This window comes from Calidris pugnax, unplaced genomic scaffold, assembly GCF_001431845.1.
Source record: "Calidris pugnax isolate Ruff unplaced genomic scaffold, ASM143184v1 scaffold349, whole genome shotgun sequence".
NCBI classification, from domain to species: domain Eukaryota; kingdom Metazoa; phylum Chordata; class Aves; order Charadriiformes; family Scolopacidae; genus Calidris; species Calidris pugnax.
Window position 1 is genome coordinate 504,777 of NW_015091088.1, and position 16,785 is coordinate 521,561.

The following is a 16,785-nucleotide window of genomic DNA, read 5'->3' on the forward strand; positions in this document are numbered from 1 at the left end:
CTGGGAACACTAGAGAGCAGCCATGTGCAGTAGGCGAGACACCTACAATCTGGTACTCGATGTTTTGGACTGATTGATGCCTAACATGAATTGGTGTTGTTCTCCAAGCCTGTTTGGAAAGCGCACCCCCCCCCCCATATACACACTTCAAACAAGTGAGACTTCTATTCCTTTTCAGACAATCCCTTTTCCCACAGTGGTCACCTCCAGTAGTTTCGATCCTGAAAACACTAGGATGATCAGTGTATTACCTATACATAAACTGATACCCTAATAAGTTCTCAGGGGGAAGAAAGCGTCAGATGTTTTCTCTCTTCTTTTCACAACACATACATACACACATCTCCAAAATCAATATCAAACTACTAACATTATCAATCTCAAGCAAAACTCTGTCTTGAAGCCAAAAGAAAAAAGAAGTTCTGCTTTGCAAGAACTCGTGATATGCATGGGTCAAACTCAGGGATGTGGCCAGATACGTGTATTGTTCATCTATGGAAAGGAGCTCCACATGAGCAGAGTGCAGAATTTATCTCTGGAAGTTTTTACTGTGAGATAAAACCAATTGCTAAACTGTTTTTTCTGTGAGTAGCAGAACTAATAAAATATAATACTCATTGACATAATACAGCTTTTATTGCTAGGTCAGGTAAATGCAAGATAGGGCTCTCCCTGCCCCGCTCTTCGTGCCACAATTCTGCTGCTGTATTTAAGGGGAACAGCCAGTAAGGTCCTTTGCATCACAGAAGCCACACTACCAATATTAGTCAGATGCAACTAGAAAGCAACCATTTTATCTCCAAAACCTCCCAGGTCATTGATCAGGCAATTTTCCCTGAATACCACACACACATATATCAGTTACTGTCCAGCTGAGTTCTCCAAAAGCTGCTTGCTCACCTTGTCGACCAGAATTGTGCAGAGTAACCTGGCTGGTCTCAGGTAGTTTCTTTAAAGATGGTAATACTATACTTCCCTCTTGTTCCAGGGCTTTTGGTTTCATCACCTGTTCAGACATTTGGGAGCAGAAAACAGCATTTGAAAATCAGCAGGTTCAATCAAAGGTTAACTTAAACCCTTTCCACTTATTTTCTGAGTCAACATTATCGAAGACGAAGTCTCTATCTCCAGAATTACAACATGGAATTGCAGTACTGATATCCTGGAAATAACTGGCAGCTGTTTGTTGTTGCCGTTCCCACTGCCCTGCACACCAAAGCCCATCCTAACCCAGAACCAACATCTAACTTACCTGACACAGTGGTAGGGGTCATGGCCATTTGTCACATCTGCCACCACCTGCCCTTGTTCAACACTTCAAGAGGACTAAGAGGGTAAGGTCCACTGTCTACACCTTCTGGGTACACTGCCCTCCCAACATGTGGCGGGACTGGGGTTTGCAGCTTAAGTTCTCATTTCTGCTCCAGCCAGTTTACAGGTTAAAAAGCTGCAAGCAGACACTGGGGAGCTCCTTTGGAGGGGCAACTCTTTGATGACTACAGGATTTGGCACAGAAACCATCCTCTAGGGTCATTCCCTGAACTCCTGATGTGACATTATGTAGAGAAAAATACCAATTTGCACAATAAACATTTCCTTGTGAGATCTTTCTTCTTTTTTTGCCTTGTTTTCCACTCCCTCTCTTTCTTGCCTGTATGTACCTCTGGTGTAGCAGGGCGCTCTGCTTTCTTCTGCTGCTCTATTTCAGGTTTCTTCACATCTTTCTCGTTTGAAGCAGCTTCCTCTGAAGGGACAGGACTGGAAAGAAATTCTAATCTCTTCACAACAGGGCTGGCACAAGCTGCAGTTGACTTGAATTGCTTTTGATCTGAACCTAATCCACACATACAAGAAATAACGATGCCAGGTTAAGACACTTTTTCAAATAAAATGTAGACCTATTTCATACAATCCAATTTCTTACTGGATTTACTGCAAGCCCATAAACTGCATGTTTTTTAAAAAAATAAATTCATTCTTCAAAACAGGCAAAATTAATCTCTCAGAGAAGACGAGGATTTAAGGGTGAAATTCACCTGATAAAATGTAGGTCTTTACACTTGACCTAGGCACCACGGGGACACCCTTCACGGTCAACACAGACAGAGAGGCAGTTCTTGTGGAAGTCACCCAAACTATTTCAGAGGTTTCTCTTTGGCTGAGATGAGCTGTAACATGCCTACATGTAACAACATGCCAATTGAGTTATAAGTCTCCATACTGCCAATTCCTAAAGTTGTGTGATGAATCCTATCCTAAGATGCTACCCAGAGAAGTAGATATACCACCACTAGTACTGGAAGGTATTTCAGCTTGCTGTTTCCTACTAAACCACGTCTGTCATGCATCAGAAACCAAAGAAATTGTGCTTTGGACTGGAATAACCTGATTGGCCTTAAGCTCTTCAAAAAACCCAACAAGTTTAAGCTGCTTTATGGGAGGAGGACCCAGGAGCACATGGGCCTACAGCTGAGGACTGTAACAGCTACACTACTGTCAGCTGGTACCACCAGCGTAAGCAGAGCGGTTTCCAGCATCCCAGGCAATACACAAGCACCCAGAAATCTCTCTAACTACCTAAAGTGGAATCTCAGCTTCAGATCCTGTAGAGATGCACCCCAAGGCTTGACTAAGAACCTGCACACAAGCAGAGACAAGAGCTGCTCCTGCTGCCTGGCCAATGTCACCACTTTGGAGCAGTTCCCACACCATTAGTGGCACAGGGGTCACAGCATGGAAGTATCTGGCTTGTACTGAACAGCAGAGGAAGTTGCTTATTCTACAAGAAGATCACAGAGTTTGGACTGCATCTATCCCTCCAAAGCAGACATAATGAAAATCCACCTCCCTTTCTCATTTCACCTTTTGCAATGTTATCTATCTCAGTTTTTCTTGGCAAACAATATTAAACTTGGCTATTAATACTTGACATTTAGCATTTCCCACAGGAGTGGAGCCTGACACAAGGTGGCTTTGTGATTTGTAATCAAGTATCACCAGCTCATCACTGCTGACTCATGAAAGGAGAATTTGGTTGGTTCACCACAAGACTGCAGCTTCTACATTACCTACCAGGTGCAATTCAAGGTTGTTAACCTCTGTGCTTTGGCATCTACGAGTCAAAGTAGTAAAGTCCGCTGATGAGCCCTTGCTAACAGCCACTGTGCTTCAGAGTCTTGCAGCACATCTAGAAAAGGCTGGATATGCTTCTAATCTTGGGGTAATGGTACCCAATTGATGTTTGAGGGCAAAGCTCAATCATTTAAGTCACATTTATCCTCAACAAATAGAAGCATTATGCTTATACACCGATTACAGACAGAGATCTCACTTAAATATCTACTTCAAATCGTACTTTTTACTTTCTGGTATCAAGGTGAACTTGACAGATGCATTTTGAAAAGTGAACAACATAAAAAGACCATGAACCTAGCATGATAGCAGGCAGTAGATAAAATGCCTACTCAAAGGCAATGTTTCAGAAACACCCTTTTGAGGAAAGCAGCTTCAAATTTTACCATTAAACTCCTTTCCACAGGTCAGGAATCATTCATAAAGCCTTCAAAGCAGAAAATCAGGAGAGTGCACAATACTGCCCACTTAAAGCCACTACAAAGTGCCCCTTCTTTTTCTCCTTCCCCACTTCTTAATGTCTTAGCAGGGAAAAAACTGTTAAGCAGAAGCTATTACTGATGGATAGTTTCTGCCCTGATCATTTTCTGGTTACAGCACACTGACACCAGCTCTTCCTGCACACAAACAGCAGAGCTGACAACTCGCAGCCCGAGCACTGAGCAGTCAGGTGTGCCATTTCAACCACAGAACTGACAGAACAGCCCAGGTTGGAAAGGACCTTGAAAGATCATATGGTCCCACCACCTGGATGAGATCATCTAGCACCCTGTTCAGTTGCACCTTGAAAACCTCCAGCCATGGGGATTCTACCACCTCCCTGGGGAGGTTGTTGCAGTGAATGCTTGTTCTTACTGTAAAAAAATTCTGATGTAGAGACTTCTGAAATCTTCTGCATTTTCTAATAAACCCTCTTGGTGCCGCTGCAGATGCACTTATGGGAGTCCTGCTGCAGGGTGGGCCAAAAACCCCAGCCCGGGGTGGGCAAAGGCAGGGGCAAGGGCAGCAGCAGCAACCCACCTGGGGATGGGGACGCCGGGCTTGCAGGTCCCACGCTTCCAGGGCTGGCCTCGACCTGCTGGTGGGTGGCTCTTTCTGCTTCCACCGGGGAGGCCTGCAGTGAAGAACACAGCAGAAACACAGTGAGCACAGTGGAAATAAAAGTACGTGTTAATTCCTTAAGGCAGTACTTGCTGCTGCTTTGTGATGTGTTCGAAGCAGACGGGTTTAGAGCTCAGCAGGGAGCTGGGGAGTACGTTTTGGAGCAGTACGTGCTGCTCGGGTGTTGAATCACTGGGCTTTAATCTCCTTTTCAACCCGTTCATCAGCAGCCATTAATGTGGTTAGTTTGGAATAGCTCCTACAAGCTTTTAGAATTGTAGGATATCTTGGATTGTGTTAGCTGGAGATAAGCATACATTTCACCCCTAGTTTCCTCTTCCAGAATAACACAAAAACGTATGCATTAGTGAATACATAGCACATACTAGGGTTTGAAAAGTGGCAAAGTAATTAAATACTTCCTTTATTTCACGGTTGTCTAAACAATCTGTTATCTGAAGGGAAAAGCCAGGGTCGGTATTAAAGGTAATGAAATACTTGAAACACCATTACGAGAGGACTGAAAAAATATGGGGAGATTGTATCAAGCCAATAATCCAAATGCCTTTGAAAAGCCAGCTTCCTGACCCAGGACAAGGCTGTTGCAGAGCTAAAACCACACTGTCAAAACAAGGGTAGCACTTCAGCTGATCTATTTAGCAGCTTCCACCATACGTCTGCTTTCCCACTAGGCAAATCAAGAAAAATCTGCAGCAAACCAATCAGCCACTACACAGTGCTTCTCATGCATAAAAGATCTAGAAAATGGCACATTTAACAGAGGAAAAAAAAGCAGGCTACTTTTAGAAAAAAAAATTCGGCATATTTCAGCAGCAGTCTATTGTAGACTCACTTTCCTGTCCTCCTCCCACCCCTCCATTTTATTAACAGCTGTGAGAGAGGAAATCTGATGAAATTTCCTCTTTCCTGGGGGCTGGATTCAGACATCCACCTTCTGCACGGACCCCGTTTCCCATCCCTGCAGACCCACATGGGCCTACAGCCCCTCATCCGTCCGTGCCCCATGAGAGAGCAGACCTAGGTTGGTCATGGGGGATGTCTGCTGGCAGTGCCAACAGGATGCCAACGCCTGTGGACACGCTTTGGCTCCAGAGAGCTTTGCTGTCGGCAGTGCTCAGGAATCCCAGCCTCTCCTCCTCTTTGGAGGAAGGCGTGCTCCGTAGAGGGGCAGGGAATGTGTCTGGGAAGATGCCCTGTGAGGAAATGGTGGGGGTCAGTGTGGGGCTGTGGCCAGGGGCAATGAGCTGGGCAAGCCCAGCGGTCAGTGAGCAGTGCTGGGAACATCAGAAGTGGCTGCCAAGGGCTGTGCCGCCACCTCGCAGCAGGACAGGCGCCAGATCACAAGCCACCAGCCTCTACAAGTGGCAGCGTGTCTCCTCTGGTGCCAGCTGGGGCTGGCTGCCCGCCGTCCCCCTCACCGCCTGGCGCTCTCCACTGCACCCTCACCTCTGCCCACAAGGCATGGGGACACGTGCCCCCTTTGGGCCTAAAAGCACTTCTCAAACCGGATGAGGCAGAGGGGGAAATACACACCCCAAAAAGGCAGCATGGGAATTTTGAGGACCTCCTCTCCACCATGCCCATCCGTGAGGGCGCCTATACTGAGAGCAAACATGGCATGGAGCATCCCCTCCATGTGTCACATGCTCCAAGGAGGGTCCGTCGCTGGAGAGGAGGCACAGGCTAAAAAACAGGCCCCAGAGAAATGCTCCAAAGACTGCAAATCTTGTGCCCCAGAGGTTTGCCCCTTGCCATTCTGTTGTTCTTTGCTCCTGCATAACCCACCTCTCCCTTCCCCAGCCCATCTTGATGCCAGCCTGTGTGTCTGTGAGGGCTTTCTCAGGGAAAGCCCCAGCAGAAGAACACTGCAACTCAAGAAAAGATCTCCTTCAGCCTCAGTTCTGGCTCCTGACACAACAGCAGCCAGGGGAGAAGCTACTGGAAACCATTCCCAACCTTGCTCAATGCAGAAATAAGTATTTCCTTTCTCCACGAGGACAGCCAGGCCAGTGTAACAGGCTGCCCAGACTGTGCCATCTCTGTCCTTGGAGGTTTCCAAGACTCAAACGATCAAGCCCTTAGCAACCCAGTCTGATCTCATGCCTGGTCCTGCTTTGACCAGAAGACTTAGCTAGAGACCTACAACCTGAGTAACTCTGTCATTTACAACCTACAAACCTCTGTTAAACCTAAACAAATGGCTGTTATCAAGAGCTCAGGGTTTGCCCTAAACAAGGTAGATTTTAACTGGAAAAGCAAGAGGCACCTACCCAACAATTCTACCCACTGCTCCAAAGCATAAGCCTTTCCAAAGAAATTGTTGCAAATTTCACAAATTTCAACTATTAATGTTTATATTGTTATTATTTTTTGGTAAATTAATAGAATCCACTCTCTGCTCTCAAAAAGCAACTGTCCAAACTGTAAAATTAGAAAAAAAAAAAAAAAAAAAAAAAAAAATAAATTCAGCTTTAATTAAACCTCAGAGGCTTTAAAACAGTGATAAACTGGGGCAGACAGAAAAGCGTTACACAGCATTACATACGCCCAGGAAAGCCAAGTGCTGATGGCAGCTGGAGCTGGGGAAAGGGCACAGCCACACTGGCCTCTTGGAGGGTTTAAAAAGCTCAGTGAATGCACAGACATGATGCACTTTTATCACCTCTGGGTTTAGAGTTACCTCAGGAACCCAAACACAGTGCTGTGTCATGTAGCTACCCTGCACAAGTGCACAACTAAACCTACCCATAACCTATATCCAGGAGGTTGGTATTGACACAGATGTTATTTATAGACATTTCTTTCAAAGGCGAGTAAAAAACCAGAAAGATCTACTACTTGCTGCAGGAAAACTGAATTTTGCAATGGCACGCTTCACAAGTTCTGTTCCTGCTCACGAGACTTGACTCTTCCTCCTCCCTCTGCTGAGCAATTAAATGCTAGTGACATAAAAGCTAAAAATATAAAACTGATTAGTAAGTAATTTATAAAAAAATGAAGTCAACTTCACTGGGGAACTCTCTCATTCCCACTACATCTAATTCTATTTATAATACCAAGTAATGTAATATTATCTAGTGTTTCATCCACAGGTATATGTTACACTTAGGAAAATTCTTGTACTGATACAGCCAATAAAATGTCTTTTCTACCACAGACTATCACCATTCACATTTCATAAATATTTTGTAATCAAATGATGATGTTATCACTGAACATGAAAAAGGCACACAAACATTTCGTTGTACCTAAGATTGTTCTGACATGGAGGCCGAAAAGCCAAACAACTTGTGGAGTGATGTTTCTGAGGCGTTTTAGAGGAGCTCTCCTGCTTTGGGATGAAGGACGGAACCCAGGCAGGCTCTGAGCACCACCCCACTGCTGCCACATGCCTTCGTGTGGTGTCATTCTGCAGGGCCACCATATGCTGGCTCTGCTGCAGCTGCCCATGAGGGAAGGTCACACAACACCTGCCCGTCCACCACCACAGGCAATGAAACCTTCAAGGGAAGCAGGAAAAATCTTGCTGCATAGGGGCTGTAGTTACCTCTGCCCCCAGATCCAGCTTGGTGTGAGGACTCTGTCCCAGTAACTCCTGAAAACTGGAGAATGCCGTCTACTTGGGCTGGTGTTTTTATTCCCCCATGCATCTAGCTACCCAGCAGCCAAAGTCAGCTTCCCCTTCTAGGATTTAGAATCCCCAGTCCATGATGGAGAGTTAAATATTGTGATTGCAGTTGCAGTTATGAGCATGTCAGTAAGAGAGGACAAAGCCCACCTCGGTTCTGCCAACCAAGGCATCCATTTAACTACGACACGAGCACAGCTGACTGTATAGTGTTACCAAACAACAGTTAGGCATGAAAAGAAATTAGTTCAGTTTGTGGCAGACAGGATTTTTATCCCATAAGTTAGGATATCAGTCCAAGTATCTCTTTAATTAAGAGCATACAAGCCAGAAATAGCCACCTTGCCTACTGCTGTGGCAGAACCTCACACCCTTATAAAACCCTAAAAATATAGTAACTAGGAACTCCTAAAACACCGAACATCACAACTACTACAAGAATTCAAACTCCAAAGGAAGTTATAGTAGAACTTTATTAACCCTTATTGTAAATTAAATCAAAACATAGATCAGTTAACACTACTTGTACACAAGAACATGTGAAATATCATTACTGTATTTTCTATGAAAACATGGCAAAACAAGCTGTCTGGAAGCAGCGAGAATGCAGAGATATTGCGAAGAATCCTGTTAGAACTACAGTTTAAATTCTGCAAAATCATTCAGTATCAGTGCAGTATCAATAGCCAGATGTAGAAATTGCCTGACACATCTTTCAAACTTCTGTGATTGACATTGTACACGTATCACTGACTTTAAACTTTTCATAGGATGATTTCCTCAGCAAAGCTAGAGTTTGCTGCTGTTGTAAGTGGTAACAGTGTCATGACCAACCCTAAGTGCCTTGCATACTGTGCCAGTATCGCACTACAGCCAGAACGCTGCTCGGACACGTTAAGTCATCTGCTTCACCTGGCAGCTCTGTGATGCTATACTCAGGCCAGCTGTTACAACCAAAGGTCAGGGTGGATCACTAATTGACAGAGAAGCCTTTAAAATATTGGGAGAAATAGCGCAAGGTACTCCTGCTAGACCTTTTCTTCCAGTTATTACTGCTCAGTTGGGATGTAAAATAAGCTCCTGTCACCCATAGCCACTGAAAAGTGCATGGGTGTCTGGAGGATGGGAGACCTGGCCGCTAGATTTGTAACCAAATCCTGAGCACAGTTCCCTTCTAGCTGCTTTGAAGCTTTGCTGCTCTCGCTTCTCGTCCTAAACCTTTCTCCCTTCAGGTAGTCCAGCCTTCCACGCATCTTCCCATGTGTGGTTCAAGGCAAAGCTGTCAATCTGGAATAGACACACTTACTCTGCAAGCGTTTCTTGTAACGAATCAAAGAACAAAGACTTGTTCTACCAGATATGTACAAATCAGGATTTCAACCCCACTCTCCTGTAGCTTGGCCAACAATCCCCAACCACAAGAAAGCTTATACTTTAATCTCAGTTCAATCAGTGAATTTTTGAAGATGAAGGAGAGTGTTACTTGGATATATAAAAAAAGTTTACTTTGTGCCAAGCATGCAGTGAGTAGAAATGGACAAGTTTAAGCTAGCTAGCAAAAAATTAAACGAAAGCCAAAATCTCTCCCCACCATCACCACCCCACCCTGATCTTTTTAAAGTTACTGTCTATATTTATTGTTTTTTGGTTGATCAGAGCAAAGCTATAATTAGAGCTATAACAAGCCAGTAATTTCTAAATGCTCATACAAAGATTGGTTAAAATAAAGCGATGTTACTCACTGACAAATTAATCCCCCTACACTAAAATCTGCACAAATGTTGTTTTAAAACAAAACATTTACTTTGCCAAGTTATGATTCAAAGAACTAGAGGATACAACTTCTCAGCATTTGTAATATGTGTAAGTATTCTGTACAATGGAAAGAAAACAAGACCTAATGGCTCTAGGTAGGACTAAAGTGAGGAGATGATCCTCACAGTATTGTTGACAGTGGCATTGACTGATAAGTCAGACTTTGGGTCTTTGCCCCTGTTTTTTCAGCTGCAATGAGAGAGGCGGGCATTACCTACTGCCTCTCTTAGCAACACATTGCTCCCCAAACACCAGTGGGATATTTCCATCCTGCTTATAGACCAAATTTATCCTTCCTAGCCATAAGTCACAGGCAAAATTTGATCAGCTACTTGGAGCAAAGGTCTCGTAAAATCCACGCCCCTCCAAATCTAAGTAGTCTCCCTATACACTACAGACACAGGTATAGTTTCTTGAAAATATTTTTCTTTACCATCCTTCCCACCTCCTGCAGCTTTTTGCATCTCATTCCATAGTAGATTTAGGCAGGAGTTACATACGTTTCCCAATCGGTCTCTGATTAACAATCATTATTTGATTCACATATAGATGAGGTTCTCCCCCATCAAAAAGCCAACTGACACCCATACGAAATGATCCCTTTGCTTCTCTAGCCCCACCAAAACCTCAATCGTATTAGCATCTGAAGCGGTGCAAGTTGACTAAACCATTTTCCAAACTTCAGGCCAAAAGAGTTGTTGAAGTACAGCTGCACAGCATCTTCCAGAACTGCAGACAAGGCCTGAGGCCATCCGGACAGATTTAGAGCAGGGCTACAGAGCTTCAAAGGGAAGCCTGCCAGGCGGAGAGAAGACAGGACTAGTCCATTTGACAACTGAACTGAAACAGCAGGGGAGCAGCCCTAAGAGGGATGGAGGAGGAGGAGGAAGGGGCACGCAAAGTACAGGAAGAGAATCAGAAGGGGGGGGACAGGAGGGCCAAAGGTAACGGATACATGAAAAGGAATATATACTTCACCAAAGAGACTCAGGGCAGAAAATGAATGAATAAAATATAAAACCAAAACAAATCTCAGAGTTACCAAAGGGAAAAAACCCCACTGGAAACAGCATCTCTTAACAGGCAGAGGAACTAGTGCCTGTGAATGTTATTCAAAGCCTGGGAAGGACACAGCCAGCACGAACTGCAACAATAAAGGAAAGTATACAAATAAAAGCAGTGCAAGGAAGTTTAGAAAAGGCTTTGAAAACATGCACAATTTGTAAAAGTTTTCTCAAGGCAAAGGAAATGTAGTTGTTTCTTCCTCTGCAGACAGCTCTGCTTCTTCATCTCAGCTGCTTTTCTATCCCCGTTTCTGTCGTCTTCTCCTCCTCCCCTAAAAATGCAGCAGGGTTAAGCATCAGACTTAACTACAGCCCTGGTTTCTCCTTGTGGGAGGCGATGTAGCTTCAGGCGGCTTTCTTACTTCCAAGAATGTGTGGCTTGGCAGCCCCGTCCTGCTGGGGCAGAAAGCAAACCCCTTCTTCCCTTCTGGAGGGCTCACAGTGAGGGCTGCAGAGCTACTCAGCATCCTACCCAGCAACAGGCTCTGCTTTATGAGTGGGACAAGCCCAGGAGGCTCTTCTCTTTCTTCATTTGGATTCCCAACCTTCCTAGGAGGGATTATATCTTCAGAGAGGAGTTCAGTGTTCCACACTCTGCAGGTGCAGGCTGACATCATTGTGTTAGTTGTCCGGAAACCAAAGTAAAATGGGTACAGGGAGAAGGCTGAATGGAGTGAGTCCAGCGTAGCTGCCCAGTTCTTGCAAGTAACGAGCTCCATCCATAACGAGCTGCCTACAGCAGTACTGGTCTGCACCCCAACACCCACAGTGAGGAAGTCAAGTGTCAGCACCATTCCCCATCTCTAACCTGGCATCTAAGCCCTCCCCATCCATGAACCAGGGCACTCCTGTACGCCCTCCAGCTAAATTATTGCCTATGCCTTATTCTAAGGCATCGGGACCTGGAAAATTAAAACAAAGCAGCTAGGTAAAGAGAAGCAAATCTCTAGAAGGAACAGAGCTTGTAAATCTTATCTTAGGCTGGCAAACTCCCTTCCAGCCACAGGCACGTCTCCTTCTCTTCAGCCCCATGGCAGTCAGTGTATTTCACTTGTTTCCCCATGGAGGATCCCCCTCAAAGCAGCCTCCTCTCCTTGCTCTGCCCTTGATGCGCTTGACACACACGCCTTTGCTTGAAGCTGAAGCGCCAGGAGCAATTATTATGGTTTGCACTACCCGTGAAATCGTTTCACGTCATGAAATCGTGAAGCTAGTGATATAAAATTCTAAGTTAGAGCAGAGAAACTGTCAATAGCACCATTTGGGTGCACACTCACTCTCTCTAGATGGTTCCATCATTAAGTGCACTCAAGCCAGGAGGTTATTCCACAAACGCCAGAGTCACAAGGAATCTGCCTCCTTTGCCAGTATCACCACGAGGGCTAAGACACTGGAAGCAAAAAAATCTGCGATCAGCTGTCCACATCATCCTCATAGCTGTAGAAAGGGAAAGTACAAATATACCCAAGCCCTAACAGCAGATTATGCTGCTGAATTCCCTCTTAACTTTTCCACAGCTACATTGGTCTGGAAATCCTAAAAAAGGAGACATTAGCACTTTAATTTGCCTCCTTTTCTGATCGCCATTGTGCTTCTAATCTACAGCAAGCTGAGGCTCTTCTCCATCCTCCAAACATTCCCATTACCAGCTCCCCCATATCAGACATAATGCTTACCTGGCTTTTCCCTTACAGCCAATTAATTCTGACAGGAGCAGCCTCTGCTCTGCCATCCCTGCCTGCTTTCCTGCAAATCACTCACTCTCGACTCAACACCAGTTGCCTCTGGCAGGATCAAGTCCATGCTCATGGCACATCCCAGCTCCCGTGCTTGCTGCAGGCTCCACAGCTCGGTTGTCCATGGCCAGAGACTGGCACGAGGCAGGGGAGTAAGATAAGACACAAGCCCTTTGGCATGAATGAACCATCACTCCCCAGGAGAAATCCCTGCCTGCTCCCTGTTACCCATCTGGCCAATGCTTGGAAGGAATCTGAGATGAAAGCAAAAATTATCATACTCCAACTCTCACCACATCTCCCATTCTCTTTGTTGTTACACAGAAAAGAAGGGCGAGGATTTCCCCTCCTGCCACTTGTTTGCAACCCTTTTACATGCTTTATTTGCAGTCTGGCCTTATTTCTTATTTTGTTTTTACCATCTACTTTTATTACAGTTTTGTAGCATCTAGATTCCTGCTGTGATATGATCTAGTTTTATTCCTGCCTTTTTCTCTCGGGAAGAGGGGGAGAGAAAGATGAAAAGGTAAAATTAATTTGTTTCCTTGATAAGGCAGTTAAGAAGCATGTTGGCCCCTCCGAGCATTTCAATAGCTTATTCCCTTTTCTAATATTTTTGAGAGGGGAATGAAAGCCGAATGCTCAAAACTGCCAGCACGTCCACATGCTCTTCTTTGAAAACTGAAAACTGAGACCAATTATAATGGCTTGCACAGTCCAATTACGTTGCTGATCTAATCAGCTAACATCAGGAGAAGCGCTGAATAAATCTGCACAATAGCTGGGACACAGAGTCGATTTCTCCCTGGCCCAGCACATTTAAAGCACGCTTATCAGCTACATGACATCCAAAAAAAAAAAAAAAGATGCTGGCTGCAAAAAGTTTTTTGAACCCTCCCCTCCCATTTCTCTACCCGCATCCCAAAGGAAGAAGCCTTTAATTTACAAAGGGTTTTAGGGGGTTTTTTTTGTTTTTTTGTTTTTTTGTTTTTTTCGCCCCTGGTCCAGACACACCCTCTTGAAATAAAGCAAACATAAGCACTCGGGTTTCATTAGTTAGTGATTAAATATGTTATGAGACAGAAAATTGGCAGAGAAAGTAAGGCTGGTTTGTTCGTGTTGGTCTTACTGTTGGCTCTTTGAGCACACTCTGAGTGGCAGGCCTCTGTAAACTGAGCTCAACACTTGTGGGGTCCTTCTTCAACTCTACTGGGGGCCTGTCCCCTCCAGCTACTCCGTCAAATTTCAGAGATCTGCTCGGCGAAGGAGTAAATATTAATGTTGTACACTCTTTATCCTTCTCTTCCACGCCGTTGAAATTCTCTCCATTCATGCTGACTTTTCCATCTACCTGCAGAACACAGTTAAATAAATATGCTGAGGCAATTAGCAGTGAAAGGAATTTAGGAAATTAGGACTTTGGTGTGATATTATAATTGTTTACACAGTCTGTGCCATGAGTGGAGGACAGAGATAAGCACACATCTCATCCAGTGGGCCAAGAGAGAAGAAAACTCTATTCCAGGGGAGTCATAAACAAAATACAGACAGAAGGTGGTAATTTTCCTGGATTCCCTAGTTTCCCACATTGCATTCTCCCAGTAACAAACACACAGCTTTTGTGTGCATCCCAGATCAGTGGGGTTTAAAAGAACAACAAAACTTTATCTTAAATTTAGACCAAAACTGCTGGGGTTTGCATTGCCTCATGCAAGAGGCAAGTAGGTTCTCCAGGACTAATTACGCTGATGAACTGCTATGTACCCTGACGACCTCACCACTGTATTAGTAGACTGCTCTTTCTGAAGCACTGTCATGTGAACTTCAAAGGGTCAGGAGCAGCAGAGTTCATCTTGTTCATAACATTGAAACAAGGAACCAAAAAGTAAAACTGGGCATTCCACCTTCTCCATGAGGCGATAAGATAAATAACTGCTTCCCAGAAAATTATTTTTTGCTATCTCCATGAAAAGGAGAAAGTAGAAACAGTTTAACTACTTTGTTCTCAGGGTCAAGCTAGCTCCTTGGAGGGAATATATCCGCTAAGGAATCCTTAAGCAAGGAAGAAGATACAAAATAAGCTCTTGGTTCTTCCTCTGTACTGATACAGCTTCCTCTTGGGACTTTAATACTTCATAATTATGTTCTGAATGGAGGCAGCCTGCAAAGACTTCCTTCAGTTTGGAGGGCTGTTTGTAGAAGCCTTGGTATACGTGAAAAAGGTCTTGCTACAAAGAACTCGCAAGCCATTCACCATCAGAGGGCCCAGCTGGAGAGAGGGAAGGAGAAGACCAGGTATCACGAACACCATACAGCTCCTCCCTAGCTACAGCACAGAGGCTTATAGGCTTGTCAGCAGAGGTGAGTTTTAAATAGATTTGAAGGAGGGCTTTGCTACTGTCTGCAGAGGGATCCTTCCTTCCAAAATGACCATCACGGCAGACAATGGAGAGATGAGGGAGTAAATATGGACAGCTTTTTTTTCTGCTAATCATTGGACTTTGGGAGAATAATGGCATAGATTAGTGATTTCTTAGAGAAGCTAGCTGGGATGTATATGGTGGTTAGTCATTTCAGGTTTCTCAACAGGTACTACGTAAGCAAAAACCACATGTAAAAACAAGCTCAGATGTTAACTTTTCTCTTATTTCACTGTTACTGAAAACTGATGCAACAAGTGTCAAAACTGCTTTATCGAACTGAAACACAGTTTAAGAAAGCAAAGTTCTCCCCATCTCATCTTCCCTGCCCCACTCCTTATTTCCCATTTACTTATCTTCAGTACTTTACTTGAGTAAACAGCTTAGGTACCTCAAGAGCGGCACTCCAGCTTAGTATATGCCATCAGTGCTAAGCTGAGGGCAAACTCCTCCCATTGACTTCTTGAGTATGTGCATCCAGAGGTCTGTTCTCTATCTGAGGGTGATTAGCCTACAGGACCATCTCCCAGGCACTGGGCATCCTCAGCTCTGACAGGAGCGTGGGGAGGTGAAGGCAGTTCACACCTCACACAATCAGCTCCCAGGCAGAGGAGAAACAGCCCAGCTCCGCATGTGGTTTCACCTCTTTTGACTGCTTTTCAGATAAAAAAGTTCCCTCCCTTTCCTCACTGCCATCATCCACTCAACACAGTAATACTCTTAGGGTTTATTTCCAAACCCAAGTGTGGGCAGACTCCGAGCCCCAAGTCTTCTGGGACTGTGTGCTGGATTATCTACTAGAGAGGCAGGTCATGAAAGATCTCAAAAATAAAAAAGCCAGGAAAACACTGGCAGGCCACACCATCCATTTTAGTGTCTCTGTTTAGACTAAGAGGTTTCTCTATTTATATTAGGGAGGAAAACCAAATGTCTGAATGATCAGGACAGATGCCCTGGCTGCTGAGTAAAACAAACATACTCCTTTCCTTCTGATCTGGAGCAAGTCAACACATTGTCACCAGAGGCCAGAATCATTGACAGGCTGGTGTTTCAGGGGAAAATAATGCTACGGCTACCTGTGCTAGGGAATGACTCCTGTCGAGACAAATCACATTCTTCCACATGGAGTGAACAAGGTCTAGACAGACTTTTAGTAGTGGCTGGTGGGGGGGAGAAGCATCCATGGGTTAGTTTCTCCCCACATATGTGAACTATATATGCATTAACATGAAGGTGATACACACATATATCTGAGGAAAAAAGCGGCATGGATCAGAAAAAAAACCCAAAGATCCATGATGCTCTGATGGCTAAAATGTAAACTCTAGGGAAATACCAGCTGAGGTATAGAGAAGTAGGAATTACTAGTTTCACGTTTCAACTAGGAAACACGGTGGGGAGGTTTCCACAAGAGCTGGGGCAGACTTCAAGAAATTACAGACATCACAACAAACTTTTTTCACTATCTATAGAAAGCTGACTTATTTTTTAAAAAGTAAACAACCAAATACAGATGGTAGGTAGCAATGCTACTGGCACATCAGCAGGGCTGCTGGAACCCTGCATGCCACTAGGAAAGCAGCAGATAGCAACGGCAAACACAAGGGGACCTGAACTCTGCAAGCTGAGGACATCCATACTTCCCACTGCTTACAACAAGGCTACAATGAGACTTGGGGAAGCCCCAGTTTTGGTACAGGCACTCTGAGAAGCAGAATTTTCCCATCATGACATATTCAGGCCTGTTCTCTCTCACTCACCCCAGTTCTTTGCTTTCTCCATCACTGGTTCACACCCCATTCTCCACACCCACCCAGTCAAAAGGTATATTCCTCAGGTTTTGTAGTTTCAGCCTCCTCTCCTATCCC

At 44.6% G+C, this 16,785-nt stretch overlaps 1 protein-coding gene across 4 annotated transcripts in view; it reads right to left on the reverse strand.

Moving 5' to 3' along the window:
• Positions 1-16,785, reverse strand: part of LIMCH1 (LIM and calponin homology domains 1) — a 186,883-nt gene that overhangs the window by 19,008 nt on the left and 151,090 nt on the right. For all 4 annotated transcript variants that reach the window (XM_014957818.1, XM_014957817.1, XM_014957816.1 and 1 more), the window contains 4 exons: positions 13,627-13,848; positions 4,153-4,246; positions 1,662-1,834; positions 901-1,006 (listed from right to left, as the gene is read on the reverse strand). In XM_014957818.1, the coding sequence (XP_014813304.1) occupies positions 901-1,006; positions 1,662-1,834; positions 4,153-4,246; positions 13,627-13,848 (595 nt within the window). The remainder of the gene's footprint in view (positions 1-900; positions 1,007-1,661; positions 1,835-4,152; positions 4,247-13,626; positions 13,849-16,785) is intronic.